This window comes from Lithobates pipiens, unplaced genomic scaffold, assembly GCF_037356315.1.
Source record: "Lithobates pipiens isolate NorthernLeopardFrog02 unplaced genomic scaffold, aLitPip1_a1.2 Scaffold_27, whole genome shotgun sequence".
NCBI classification, from domain to species: Eukaryota; Metazoa; Chordata; class Amphibia; order Anura; family Ranidae; genus Lithobates; species Lithobates pipiens.
Window position 1 is genome coordinate 105,316,693 of NW_027507788.1, and position 15,383 is coordinate 105,332,075.

The 15,383-nt window shown below is 41.8% G+C and overlaps 1 protein-coding gene across 10 annotated transcripts in view; it reads left to right on the plus strand.

Moving 5' to 3' along the window:
- The window catches only part of LOC143934045 (epsin-1-like), a 150,503-nt gene that overhangs the window by 106,534 nt on the left and 28,586 nt on the right, over positions 1-15,383 (plus strand). For 7 of the 10 annotated variants that reach the window (XM_077457306.1, XM_077457305.1, XM_077457307.1 and 4 more), the window contains one exon: positions 8,622-8,723. The exons of the other annotated variants lie outside the window; for them this stretch is intronic. In XM_077457306.1, coding sequence (XP_077313432.1) covers positions 8,622-8,723 — 102 coding nt within the window. The remainder of the gene's footprint in view (positions 1-8,621; positions 8,724-15,383) is intronic. 10 annotated transcript variants of the gene reach the window in all.

Sequence of the window (15,383 nt, forward strand, 5' to 3'; positions counted from 1 at the left end):
TTACCAAGGGGATTTTAACCTGTTATGTGCAGCCATCCTTTATTTTTTTCAGCATATTGCCGGAGAGCCAACAAAGGTTTTAAATCACTCAGTATTTTGATATTAAAGTAATCTCTCCAGTTCAGTCATAAAGGGAGTCAGAGATGGATGTCATAAAAAGAATGATTGTTGGTGCGAGAATCGCCCCTCTCTACTCAAATCGTGTGCCACCAAGACCTTGCCATAGTGTTTGACTGAATTGTCTGATATACAGATGTGGTCCATTTTACAGTAAATACTTTTCAGTCTTTTGTTAGGAAAATACATCAATTGGCAAGCTTTTTTTTTTTTTTTTTTTTTTTTTTTAAGATACTTTTTCAGTATCTGTCGATCTCTACCAATGAATCCTTTTTTGATTTATGGAAAACACTTATTTACCCCTAAGTGCGATTGCTAGAGCTGATACTTTAGCAAGCAGTATTTAAAGCTCTTTGTATAGCTGCCCTAAGTGAGAACGAGATAAGTAACTGTATGTTGGATAGAATAAAGCCTTTAACAATTCTGAACGCAAAATTCATATAGGAAAAAAGAGATGCTACTCTTTGACAGGGTATAATTTTTAACTCCCATATTCTAAACGGAAAGTGAGAGGAAATGCTTCCAAAGCGAGGGAGTCCCCAGTTGTCACCAGAACTAGTGTCCCCATTGGAAGATTTCCCCTATGTTCCTTTTCTGGGGACAATCACTTTCTGCAGTAACGGTACACATGACAAATCAAGGGGGTGAAAAGACAGGAATAAAAACCTGACATGTTATCCCTCTCCATTCTATTCAAAACGAAAAAAAGTCTTTATACTTACAAATCACCTTTTTATTTCTCTATCATGTGGTAAACGGCACCACTTGTGATGGTATGAGCAGTGAAGGGTTTCTTTTACTGAGACATCTGGGGTCTATTAGACTCCAGATCTCTCCTCTACCCTTTAAAAGCATCTAATCAAACCAAGAACCATTCTGAGGACCTTTCCCCAGCATATGCGCATTAAAGAGGAAGTAAACCCTGATGAGTTTACTTCCTCTTTCATTCCCTGCAAAGGCAAAGCATAATGGACTACTATGCATCGCATAGTAGCCCATTATGTGTCACTTACCTGACACAGGAGCCAGCGAAGTCGCCGCTGTCCCCTGTAGTCCGCCGCATCCATCTTGTTGGTGGGGTCTCGCAGCTCCGCCGCTGTCATTCGGCGAAGCCGCGATGACGTCACTCATGACGCATGCGCACGGGAGCCGACACGCGCGGCAGCTCCGTCGCTGAGAATGCCGCTCAGTGCGCCTGCGCGCCGCTATCTACGGCGCATGCGCTGTAGACAGCGGTGCCCATTTTCGGGCAAATATCTCCTAAACCATATAGGTTTAGGAGATATTGCTTGGACCTACAGGTAAGCCTTAATCTAGGCTTACCTGTAGGTCAACGTGGTTTGTAAGGGTTTACAACCACTTTAACCCCTTAGCGCAGCGCCTATATATTACATAAACAAACATATATAGAAGTGCAGTCATATGAAGTCCTAAACTAAATTAAATCTGAAATGTAAATGGTACAAAGTCCATAAGTGTAAAGAAGTCCACAGTGTATTTAATGGCGATGAAAATCATTTTAATAATGTTAATAATCTTGATGATGATTTTGTACAAACGGCGCTCAAATAGCCAGTTGCCAACTTCAAGTGGATTCAAGTTTACCAGAGTGACTAACGTTTACAGTAGCGTGAATGCCTGGGTGAAAAAGTAATCAAATCAGTGCTCAAGTGGATTAAAAACTCGCCAGAACAGGCTACCATTACAGCAGCATATATGCCTGGGTATGTATGGAGTCCAACAGGGATAATTTGGAGTAATTCTTTTCATCACCATTAAATACACTGTAGACTACTTCTTTACACTTATGGACTTTGCACCATTTAATTTCATATTTAGTTTTGTGGTTTCATATGATTGCACTTCTATATGTCTATTGGTGCTGTACTATTTTACATTTTTAGATTTGGGAGCAAGATATACTACTGTGTTAGCAGCCATATTTTAGTTTTCTATCACAGCTCAGGTTCAAGTACATTTACCGATTAACCCCTTAGCGCCCAGCCCCTGTCATCTGCCTAATCTGCATTAATCTCTCGGCACCAAGTCTTCAGCACATGTGCAATTACCCCTCGTTGATTGGTGCACCACGCCCAATATTATAATCCTCTCCAGAATGAGGTTGGTCCCTTTCCTGTCTAAATATCCAGCTACAACTCTCTCTTTCCCGTGTTCCATGTCCCCAGCACTTTCCCCACTTTTCCTGGACTCCATAACATGGGTCCTGGCTAATAAGTTGATTCAGTTCTGTTGCCCCAATTCCAATGTCTGTGGTGCTGCTGTCACGATTGCCATCACCTCCACTGGCCCAGGTTAACCTGCTTCAGTTTTATTGTATCCATACCCCAGTCTCTACAGCTAAAGGGGGTGGGTTTGGGGGGACGGGGACGGGGGGGGGGGTGGAAACACTTTTACCACCACCAAACTCACATGTGGATGAGCAAGAAGACTGGGATGCCTCAAAGACTGAAAATACTTTTAAAGAGGGCTATGACTGAAAGAAGCTTGAGAAATACTGCTTTAAGGTGTATTTTCACTTTTGCAGTCAGTCTTGAGAAGGCCCCCACTATATGTTTCTGTGGCACCATTTATACTGCATACCTAAAATATTTAAAACAAAAAATTTCTTACATTTCTAGGTGTTTGGAGCAGGCACACAGTTTCTTCTCAATAAAATAGAATGCAGAAGCCCAACTTTCAGGTTTTTTTGTGTACTTAAGTCTAGTTTACAACTGATAAGATCAGCCAGCACAGTGGAGACTAGGTTAATTTATGGTAAACATCAATCCTCATCCCTTTCCCTAAACCCTGGTACCAAATGCCAGCTCTGGTCGAGACCGCTGTGCTAACTTTGCAAAGTACAGTGATCTCCCTCTGCTGAGCTATTGTGTTTTGACAGGGGGACAGCCTCCCCGCCAGAACACTCAGATCAGCACTCTCCGCCATTTGGCAGAGAGCTCTGATCGGTCAGCTACTGGATTTTCAGCATGCATGGCCTGCTTCTGTCGGACAGACCAACATACACACGGGCCCAATGTCAGCCGGTATGTTTTTTTTTTTTTTTTTGTTTGATTTTTGAACCAGCAAATGTCTCCCGACATTCGGTCCGTGTGTACCTGGCTTTACATTACATGGAAGGTGGATATAAAGGAGTGCCCGATATCCAGTAAATGTGGGTTTGAAAAGGCATTTTCTTTAGGGTAGCAACAAATAAAATCAAGCCATTGCATTTTGGGGGAACAGACTCCCCCTTCAAAATATTCAATTTTTAGCTGTAATCTTCCATTTCTACATATTTATACTTTTCTATGAATTTGTTTGTTTTTTGTTTTTTGTACCCTTTTACCTTTTTGAACAGCCCTAAAGGAGTATCTGTGCCCCTGAAATGCGTTGGCTTGATTTTATTTGTTGCTACCCTAAATAAAACTCCCTTTCAAACCCACATTCACTGTATATTGAGCACTTTGCATCCACTTTCCCAGACCATGCAGAATTGACCATAAGGCCGTACTTTGAGACAGCAGCCCAAGCCCCAATAGGGCCCATCACCACCTCCTTAAAAGCCACTAAACTTTGAAAATGAACAGTTGTTTAAAGTAGAACTATAGTAAAAACTTTTTTTTTTTTCCTTTTACATGTTATTTAGGGCAAGGGATGGTTAGATCCTGTCAGATTTTTTTTTTTTGCCAAAAAATTGGGGAAATTTACCTTCACTTTCTGTCCCAAAACAGGAAGTGAGAAAATCCCTGGAAATTAAGGGAATTCCTAGATCACTAGCACTAGTGTCGCCTTAGAACGATTTCCCTTCTAATTCTATGGGTAACCCAAACTTTGGTATATTCTTTTACTTTCAGTGATCATGGCAAATAAGACAAATACAGGGAGTGAATCTCCCTGGGGGCCATGAAAGCATGATAAACCTGATGAGGGTTCTAATCAATTTTCACACTGTCCAAAACTAAATAAAAAGCTTTGCCTTAAGACCCCTTTCACACAGTGGCTGCGGCCGCATTGACGCTAAAGCACCTCTTATTTTAGCTGTACTTTTGCACTGTTTAAGTGGCGCTTTTTGGCTGCTAGCGGGGCGCTTTTAACCCCAAAGAAGGGGTTAATAACCACTTCAGTTCTGGAAGGTTTCACCCCCTTCCTGGCCAGGCTATTTTTCGCGATGCTGCACTGTTGCTTTAACTGCCAATTGTGCTATCATGCCACACTGTACCCAAATAAAATTGATCTCCTTCCCCTACAAATAGAGCTTTCTTTTGGTGGTGCTTGATCACCTCTGGTTTTTATTTTTTGCGCTATGAACTAAAAAGGCCATACATTTTTTTTACTTTCTGCTATAAAAACCTATCCAATAAAAAATGCAAAAAATCTAATTTTATTCCTCAAGTTAGGCCAATCTGTATTCGGTTACATGTTTTTGGTAAAAAAAAATCCCAATAAGCGTATATTTATTGGTTTGTGCAAAAGGTGAAGCGTCTACAAACTGGGATAGATTTATGGACCATTTATTTAAAATTTTTTTTTTTTTACTAGTAATGGCGGCAATCGGCATTTGTTAGCCAGACTGACATTATAGCAGACAAATCTGACACTGAATTACACTTTTTGGGGACCAGTGACACCAATAAAGTGATCGGTGCTAAAAAATGCACTGTCACTGCACTAATGACACTGGCAGGGAAGAGGTTCACACAAGGGGCAATCAAAGGGATAACTGCGTTCCCTAGAAATGCTTGCTAACTGTGGGGGATGATTGCACTGTAGGAAGACCAAGATCTGTTTTCCTCCTTAGCAGGAACACAACATCTTCTTCATCTTCCTTAATAGCAGAATGGCGATCTGGCTTGTTTACATAGGCAGACTGCCGTTCTGCATCTCTCTGAACCCGCTGATTTGGCACCCGCTGTGTCGATTCGCAGTGGGAGCAGGGCTCCGGCGACCCACGCCCAAGAGCCCTTGAAAAATCATACAGGTACATGATTTTGCGCTTAGAGGAACAAAGTAAAAAAAATCAATATGTGATGTAACTCTGAAATCTTTTAAACATCTCACTGATTGTTTTTCAAATAACAAACAGTAAGGATATTGAGATATCTACCTTTTCCCCTTTAATTAGGAGACCCCTCTGTCTCCTCTGTCAGTAAATGCCTCAGTTGTCCCCTTTTGCTTACTGCCTCTCTGAAGAGACTGCAACGTGCCATCCTGACCTCATTGGGGGAGGTGCTCCTATGCTCCATGAGCAAAAAATTTTGAAGCTTGTACATCGGCCTAAACTGATAAATTTGTATTTTTATATATTTTTGGATATGTATTATAGCAAAAAGGTAAGGGGTTTTTTCAAAATTGTCACTTTGTTTATAGCACAAAAAAATTAAAAACCACAGAGGTGATCAAATACCCCCAAAAAGGATGTAAATTTTGTTTGTTTGTGTACAGCGCCACACGACCGAGCAATTGTCAGTTAAAGTGACGCAGTGCCGTATCGCAAAAAATGGCCTGGTCATTAAGGGGGCAAATCCTTCTGGGGCTGAAGTGGTTAAGTGCCGCCCTGCCGCATAAATGTACGTGGGGCAGTTAAAGTGGTTTTGTGTGCACTTCTGCGGCTGCAAAACTGTCTAATCCATTTGATAAGCCGTGTTGGCAATGCATTAATTGAAGCTGAACTTTAGACAAACAGTCTAAATATGAAATGCATATAAGGCAGCTGTTTCCCCTGCTAAAGTATATAATTCCTCCCATCCATTCCTGAAAATTTACTTATTCGTTCAGCTTCTCCCTCTCCCTATCTGATCTCTGCTATACATGAGGTTGCAACAGGATGGTACCAAGTAAAATTCAGGTGCTTGCCTTTAAAAATAAAATAAAAATCTTGTTTAAGCACTTCCTCCCTGCCAAAAGACAGCTACAGTGCGGGGCTTAGTTTGCCAGGAGGATGTCCATGGACGTCGTCCCATGATTGTGCTGGCTGAACGCAGGCGGCATGCTATGTAATCGCCAAGTCCTTTCGCCCCTTTACCACGTAATCAGCTGTGTCCAGCTGGCGGAGGAGAAAGCGGATGTCATGGGACATCGGCACTTATGATCAGTGCTGCCAATCAGTGCCCTTCAGTGCAGCCTCATCAGCACACATCAGTGAAGGAGAAAAATTACATGTTCGCTACATTTTATGACAAAATATGACTTTATTTTTATTTTTTTCTCAATCTTCTTCATCCTTTTTTAGTTTGTTTAGCAAAAAAATTAAAAACCAAATGGTGATTAAATACTACCAAAGGAAGCTAAAAAAAAAAAAAAAAAAAAAAAAAGATAAAAATGTAATATGGGTACAGTGTTGCATGACCATGCGAATTGTCATTCAAAGTGTCACCGTGCTAAAAGCTGAAAATTGGCCTGGTCAGGAAAGGGGTAAATGTGCCCGGTAGGCAAGTGGTTAAACATGACTTTTCCTTGTGAATTATTACCTACATGAACAGTTGTCAGTTAACAAAGCACTCTGCGTTTCTGTTTTGACTATGCCAACTATTTACTAAAATGCAAATAACATTTATTGAACAAGGAAAAAAAATACATTGCACGATGATTTAATAAATGTAGAACTGCATTAATTTGTGCCTTTTTACAACTACCTAGATTTCAGCTTTAAAGTGGTTATAAAGGCTCAGGTTTTTTTTTTTTTTTCATGCATGAAGGTAACAAACACCTGTGCAGCAGCCCAATCTAATACTTAACCTGAGCCCCATTCCGATCCAGCGATGTGCTCAAGAGCCTCAGCTTTCCAGGCACTCTCCCTCCTTGGCTAAAACAGTCATTGGCTCCCACTGCTGTCAATCACAGCCAGTAAGCCAATGAGGGGAGAGGGGGCTGGACCAAGCAATGACTCTGTTAATGTACACTATGCACAGCAGAGGCCTGGGAGCCCCTATTGAAAGCTGCTTGCTCTGAGGGCACACCGCAGGAGAGAGGGGCCAGGCTTTCCAGTGGGGGACCCGAGTACAGGAGGATTGGGGCTGCTCTGTGCAAAACCATTACACAGAGCAGGTAAGTATGACGTGTTTCTAACTTGGCAGATGATCTGGGTAAAATCCAGGCTGAATACTACGGGATCTGTTGAGGCCTTTAGCACACAAAAAAGGACATCTCAATTATTATTATTTTTTTTTTTTGCTGTAATATGGCACAGGAAATGCAAAGTAGTGTCCAAAATCCAGCTTATATTTTTTATATTTAGTTTTGTACTGGCTGCACATACAGTTCAGCTCTGATACATCGTAAAACAAGATAAAGTTGGCGCACAAATGAATGGTCTCTTTAAGAGCGTTTGACTATCTCGTGGGATGTTTGTTTATTTAAATAAATGTCCTGTAGATGGTCTCAATGTGCGGCTGTTAACCCATTATGGACTTGGCAAAAAATGGATGCAGCAGAAAAAACGATCAAAAACAGCGCATCAAAGGGACTAGTAGATTGATGTGAAAAAGACTTTAAAATGTCATTTATTAAATGTAAAAAATAAACACAGACATCTGATCCCTGCAGGATCTCAAACACATAAAAAACACCAATCATAAAACGGACAGATGTTTGATAATGAAAAGCTCCTCAGATCTCTCAATTATAACTTTGGAAAGGTCAAAACCAAAGACCAATGTGCACAGCTTTCGAATGCCTAATGAATGCAATCAATCATCTGAAAGAACCCAAAAAGTCAGTGTAAACGAATGGAACAACGTTTCTAGGGACACTCACTTCATAGGTGTTCAATGGGCTGCAGAGCTGATGAGTCCAGTCTGATGACCGAGGGGGAGGTGTTTATTTCAGCTCCATCTGAAGCGTTCGGCTTGGAGGCAGAGGTGTAATGCTGCACGCTAGGTGGTAAGGATCAAGCTTAGTCACCAGATGATATCAGCTGTACACATAGGCAGCTTGGAGAACGCTGCACTGCCTGCAGTGCCGCTTGTCCGAGCGGCTGTGGATCACATGAGAGGCTTGTCACGTGGAAGGCTGTGAAGGGGAAGGTTGCTATGCCGACTCTCCTGCTTACATGTTTCGCGCTCCTGCGCTTTGTTCCATTCGTTTACACTGACTTTTTGGGTTCTTTCAGATGATTGATTGCATTCATTAGGCATTCGAAAGCTGTGCACATTGGTCTTTGGTTTTGACCTTTCCAAAGTTATAATTGAGAGATCTGAGGAGCTTTTCATTATCAAACATCTGTCCGTTTTATGATTGGTGTTTTTTATGTGTTTGAGATCCTGCAGGGATCAGATGTCTGTGTTTATTTTTTACATTTAATAAATGACATTTTAAAGTCTTTTTCACATCAATCTACTAGTCCCTTTGATGCGCTGTTTTTGATCGTTTTTTCAGCTCTGATACATGAATCTGACCCCATTCCCCTATTTTACCTATTGTCTGTTTTTTGTGAATCCTTGTTTGTTTTTTAACATGTATGTCTTTATGTATATGCTTGTCTCCGTCTGCTCCTCCTGCCTCCTTAGCCAGTACCACCTTTGACCAGTTCATCAGTTCTGCAGATAAGGATGAGTTTTCGGATTTTGACAACCTGAGGACCACCCTTCCCCAGTCAGGAAGCAGCACAGGTTTGGAAAAGCTCTCTTTCCTGCCTGCTTGCTTACTGTCATTCCATTTGCTATTTGCTTTCTGCTTAATGCTTAATTGTCTTTTTTTGTAATTATTTTTTGTTTTTCTGGGCTGCTAACGTGGGTCTTCATTTCTTCCATGCCTGCATGAGAGCCAGTTTGTAACAGTTGTACTTTAGGTTGAATTGCAGGAATTCAGCTACTTTCTAAAATGTTCTGGATTTCTAAGAATTAAGTCCGATTTGAGGTGCATGCTACCTTGAGTGTGGGGAATACAGCTATCGCTGCATACCTAGTGCTCTTACAGGAGGGAGGCTGCCTTCCTATATGGCAGTAGCTCTACCCTCCCATCCTCTTTGCTGCCAATTCATTGAAGGCAGGCAGAGTGGCTGCGGAGACTAGAAGGTCCAGCACTAGAAGTACAGTAAACGTAAGGGAAGAACTATTTGATCCCTGCTGATTTTGTACGTTTGTCCACTGACAAAGAATTGATCAGTCTACAATTTTAATGATAGGTGTGTTTTAACGAGTTGGGTGGCGGTTTGGCTGTGTTACACCCGCATATCTGGAAGGAGCAAAGACCGGAGGGCTCTGTGTACATCTGACTCCACTATACTGGATACAGGCTACACAACTGCATGACTAACAGGTGGAGAGTTGCCTTACAGACTTGGGAATCTCAGTGTTTGCAAGCCGTCCTATGTGTAATGTGCTAGTCCTCATAGTACATCAATCAGCCCACATATTTGGAATTGGCACATCCTAGCTCGCTTATTACCGTTTACCTCCAATCTCGTCTGGCAAAAAAGTGTCACGAATGGACAGCCCAGTTTTCAGCACTTGTTACGGTTCTCAGTCATATGGGCTACTTTCATTTTTTTAGCCCAGCATGGGCTAGCAGTTAATTGCTTTAGTCCGAGGCCAATTGCACCATTTGATACATGCCACTGTCATTGGGGTCCAGTGCCACAGACTAGGACTATATGACTGACCATGTTTGGTCTCTAGGTTTTAGGAATCTGGATCAATAGTGGGCTGAGACGGGATGGCTTTACTGGCGGATACATCCCTGTCATGCTCTGGGGAAGTGCTGCATTCGCCCACTGTGGATTTAAGATGTGGCACTATCCACAGCAGGGCTTAGATCAGGTATTTTGTCCCTGCTTGGGTGGTCTGTAGGGCCTATTGGGGGGGGGGGGGGGGGATATAGGCCCAGCTGCAGTTTTGACATGTGAACTTGGTTGGCCTATTTAAATTAAAATAATTTAAATTAACAATTTACAGGGCCTCATAGTGCCAAGTCCATTGAGTTCCTCAATGATAGCGGTTGGGCAGCGACGGTGAGGTGAACCCACTGTGGGCAATGTTTTGAGGAGCGCAGATTCAGGCCATCCAAAACATACAATAAGAGGGATCCCGGTTGGCCAATTTCTCAGGCTAAGAAGTATTTGTAGTAGGGATTCTGATTTCCTAAAGGAAGCGGGGGAAATAACAAGATTTGAGGATTGGAGTTATTCCAAATCTATGATCTCCAGAGCTTTTAGAATTGTTGAATACTCCACGCTCTCGGTTAATCTCAGATAGGGGCTGTTTTAGAATCTCTAACAGAAAAGAGTCCACCTCGAATGCTGGTACTCCCCCTGTGTGTTCAATACCTTTTTTTTTTTTTTTGTATGGAATTTGACAGAATCAAACATTGTCAATAGGTACATTCCGGTACCATTTAATGATCCTACATATGCTCGAATCTTGACAGGTGGCATTAAAACATTTATCTTGCAGAGCCCCCACACTAGGAAGATACCCATCTCCCAGTCTATACACCAGCACCAGTCCCAAAACCCATTGTTTGCAGTTCAAGGGTACCTTTTGGATGTGGCAGCAGAAAATGCACTTATTGTCCCTTTATTAAAGGGGGTGATACTGTCTGTTCTGCTGTGATGGGTAAAACTTTTAAAATTCTTTCATTTATGAACTGCAATACCAAATCTTTAGTCTGTCATAACCTGTAGTACTTGCAATATTCAATACATGGGACGAACTACTCGACTGCTGAGAGACCGTCTTTATGACCATCTCCACGATATTGACAAGAATCATTACACCAATGTTTCAGGCTTGGGTATACAGGGCATAGAGAGAATTACAATACCTATCAGAGGGGGCAATTGGGTTCAGAACACTCAGAAGTGTTCAGGATATTCAATGTAAACACAGATGGGGTTAAATTTTGAATGGGATGTGTCCCACTTCTGTGATTGAAAACATCAGCTATAGCAGGGGTAGGGAACCTTGGCTCTCCAGCTGTTTTGAAACTACAAATCCCATCATGCCTCTGCCTCCAAGAGTCATGCCTGTGATTGTTAGGGTCTTGCAATGTCTCATGGGACTTGTAGTTTCAAAACGGCTGGAGAGCCGAGGTTCCCTACCCCTGAGCTATAGTATGATTCCCATCTGATCCCCCTCATTTACTGGCCTATTTGTTTAAGACGCTTTTTTATTTTTGTATATTTTTGGCACATTTTGGCTGGTTTGTCCCCATTCAAAATTGTTTATTTTCCAAAGACCAGCCTCTGGATTTGCTGAGAACGTGCACTCAACTTCTTTGGTCGACCATGGCGAGGCCTGTTCTGAGTGGAACCTGTCCTGTTAAACCACCGTATGGTCTTAGCCACCACGCTGCAGCTCAGTTTCTGGGTCTGGGCAATCTACTTATAGCCTATGCCATCTTTATGTAGAGCAACAATTCGTTTTTCAGATCATCAGTTCTTTTCCATGCTGTGCCATGTTGAACTTCCAGTGACCAGTGTGAGAGCGATAACACCAAATTTACATTACATGACACCGGGGAGGGAAAATGGCAGATTTTTCCCAATTTGGATGTTTTCACTTAGGGGTGTACTCACTTTTGTTGCCAGCTGTTTAGACATGAATGGCTGTGTTATTTTGAGGGGATAGCAAATTTACACTGTTATACAAGCTGTGCACGCACTACTTAACATTGTAGCAAAGTTTAATTTCTTAACTGTCATCACATGAAAAGACATAATACAATATTTACAAAAATGTGAGGGTTTACTCACTTTTGTGAGATACTGTAATTACCCACTTAAAATGGGGACTCCATTCCTAAGCAATCTTCAAAGCTTTATTATAGTAAGAATACCAGGGGGCCTATAATTTCAAGAGTGGGAATCAAAGATTGAGTTTTGGGGTATATATAAGATGTAACAAAGTGTTATTTTTACCCATACCTGAAACAATGATACTTGTAATCCACAACCATAGGGGCCTAATGCAAGCTTGTTACACAGGTTCATATAATTGTGTTAGATATGGAGGACTGAATAAAGCCCAACATCTGAAAATGGATGGTAAGCAAATGCAAATAAGCAAATGCTTTTAGATTAAACCATAACAAACTATCATTCCAATTTTTTGTAGATGGGGAAAACTAATCTAATGCAATAATCATATCAAACAGGATAGTAACTCTCCTAAATATATATACCCGAGGATAACCCAATGTCAAACACTGGCTTAAAAATCCATTCTTATGTGTTGAACTGCCCCACTATAACAAATCGTCTGTAACAATAAGAATATACCAGTGTTACATACTCTATAGACCAGCAAATCCCAAATTGTAGAAGGAAAAATAGATAAACTGACTGATGCAGCTCACGTTTCAGGTATCCATCTAATATCACACACCCTCCACCTTTGCTCCGCTCCCAATATAAACCACTTATAAAGGCAGCATGATGCCAAAAAGACTTACAAATTAGTGTCTCCTCATAATTGGATTCATATGTGCTCACTTAAAGCTGCCTCCCACCAAGTAATTTAGTTAGAGGGGGGCAGCACCAACTCCCCTCTGGGAGGCAGCCTCCCACTCAGAATGACCAATGGGCATTCTTGCTGCGTCAGCCAATGACTGCTGCTCCCCACGTGCAGGCATAGGTGATATAGGACCGCTGAGGAGACGGTCATACCTCTCCCATATGCGTACACCTATGCTAGCTGGAGATCAGTCATTCTTGCAACCAGTAGGAGGTGTGCCATCCCCGCTCATGCCCAAACCATCAGAATAGACCATTCCCAGATATTGATTCCCAGATATTGGACAGCCGTATTGGACATCTGACCTCTGTGATTGCCAAGAAGGGTTTTGCCGTCAAGTATAAAGTCATGTTTTGCGAAGGGATCAAATACTTATTTCACTCATTAAAATACAAATCCAGTTATAAATTTCCTGAAATGCCTTTTTCTGGATTTGTTTTGTTCTCACTGTTAAAATAAACCTACCATTAAAATGTTAGACTGATTGTTTCTTTGTCAGTGGGCAAATGTACAAAATCAGCGGGATCGAATACTTTTTTCCCTCTACTGTATGCTTCTGTCGCTCAGTGAAAATAAAAATATTGCAAATGAAAGAAATAAGTCCAGGAGGTGTCATGCATCTCATTGAACTTAAAGGAGACGTCCAGCCTGAGCTTTTTAGGCTGGGCTTCTCCTGTGGGTCACAAGAGTGCAATTCGTTTTGCACTCCTGTGACCTGTTTTCAGCGTAGAGCGGTCTGAATTCCGCTCTCCGCTGGCGTCGCTGCAATCGGTCGAGGCAGCGCATCATCCTGACTTCAGAAGTCTGGATTTGCCAGCTGCCTTGACTGGTGCCAGTCTCGGTGAGCCGCTGAGACGGCCGCTCCCTGCCCCTCCACAGCTCCAGTGAGCGTGTATGAGCAGAGCAGGAGAGCTGCTGACTTGGCAGCTCTCCGCTCGGGGAGGAGTTCGGTGGCTCTGTTCCCAGTGCAGAGATGGTGAGGGACAGATGCAGATCGGACTGATGCTGCATCCACCTAGGTAAGTATGAATCTAAAAAAAATAAAATAAAAATAAATAAAAAAAAAAACATACTTCTCTTAACCCCTAATAACACAGCGCATTTTAGAATTTCACTTTTAATGGAAACACAAATTAAGTCAAAAGTAATCCTAGTTCTGCTTACCTGTGTTCATAACAAAAATAAGTAAAAAAAAAAAAAAAGTTTTTAATGGCAAATTGTACAGGAAATCATGGTCATTACAATAGGCACAGGGTACATTTGGCAGATCTTATCCATTTTTATGGTTGATTTGTAAATGCAGTCCTAGTCCTATGTCTAACAAAGTGTTTTAAGACCGAAAAGGTAGTGCTTTTTAATTTCTACCCTTTAATTTCACAACTAACACTGTACCATCCTTAAAGCCTGAGAGTGTGTTTGTTTTTGTTTTTTTTTCTTAAAAGTGGTTGTAAACCTGTGTGTCGCTTGTACCTATAGGTAAGCCTATAATAATGCTTACCTTTTAAGAGCTGTAAATATCTCCTAAACGTGGGTCGGCTAGACAATGACATCCTGACTGCCATTGGGCATCGGAATGAAATCCTTGGACCCGTTGTCAGACCCTACATTGGTGCAGTGGGTTCCCCCTGGTGCACGACAATGACCGGCCTCGTGGCGAGAGTATGCAGCCAGTTTATGGAGGATGAAGGAATTGATGCCATTGAATAGCCCCCAGGCTCGCTTGAGCTAAATCCAATAGAACACCTCTGCGACATTCTGTTTCGGTCCATCCGACACCGCCAGGTTGCACCTCAGTCTGTTAAGGAGCTCAGTGATGCTCTGGCTCAGATCTGGGAGGAAAATATCCCAGGACACCATCTGTCTAATTAGGAGCATGCACTGATGTTGTCAGGCATGCATACAAGCAGGCCGGGGCCATACAAACTGAGTACCATTTTGAGTTACTGCAATGAAATTTCAGCAACATTGGTGCAGCAGGCTACTCCTTTTTTTTCACTTAGATTTTCTGGATGTCTTTGAATTCAGCCCTCTGTAGGTTGTTTTTCATTTCCATCAAACCATGTGGCATCCTTTTGTTCCTAGCACATTACCCTGTCCATATCCATATAGATTTCCAGCATGATATTTTTCCCCATTGAGATCAGATGTGTTTTCAGAGTGTTTGAGCTTTGTATGATTTGGAGTTGCTTTGCTGCTTTAGGGCCTGGGACATTTTTAGTCAAGTCACCCATACATTGCAGTACATTCTGCATCATGTGTGCTTGAGGAGAATTTGAGGCCATCAGTTCAAATACTGAAATTTAACCTGAAATAGGTCTATTTCTACCATCATGCTTCACTTGTGAAATGCTGTGTTCGGTTTGTGTGAAAAATGCCCCTTTCTACTGTGACCAAATGACTACCTTTGATCAGTCTTTCACACATTGTTCCAGAAGGCATTTGCCTTTATGTTCAATGGCAAACTGTAGTCCCCCAATGTTTTTTGGACAACAAAGGCTTTTTCATAAAGCACCTGCCATGCAGGTGAAATGGGTACAATATTTCTGACTGTGGGAGTATGCACTTTAACTCCAGTTGTTGCAACAGTTACCTGAAGCCCCTGCAAAGGTATATTTTGGCATTCTTGGAAACCTCTTATAGCATCAGTCATCTTCGGTGATTTTTCTGGGCTGGTCAGTTCTGGGCAAATAGCTCTTGTTTCAAATTTACGCTACTGATTATTTTTCTTACAGTGGAATAACTGATTTTAGTTTGGTGATCTTTCTAAATCCCTTGTCAGACTCATAAATGCCAAAATCTTTTTTTTTTTTTTTTCCT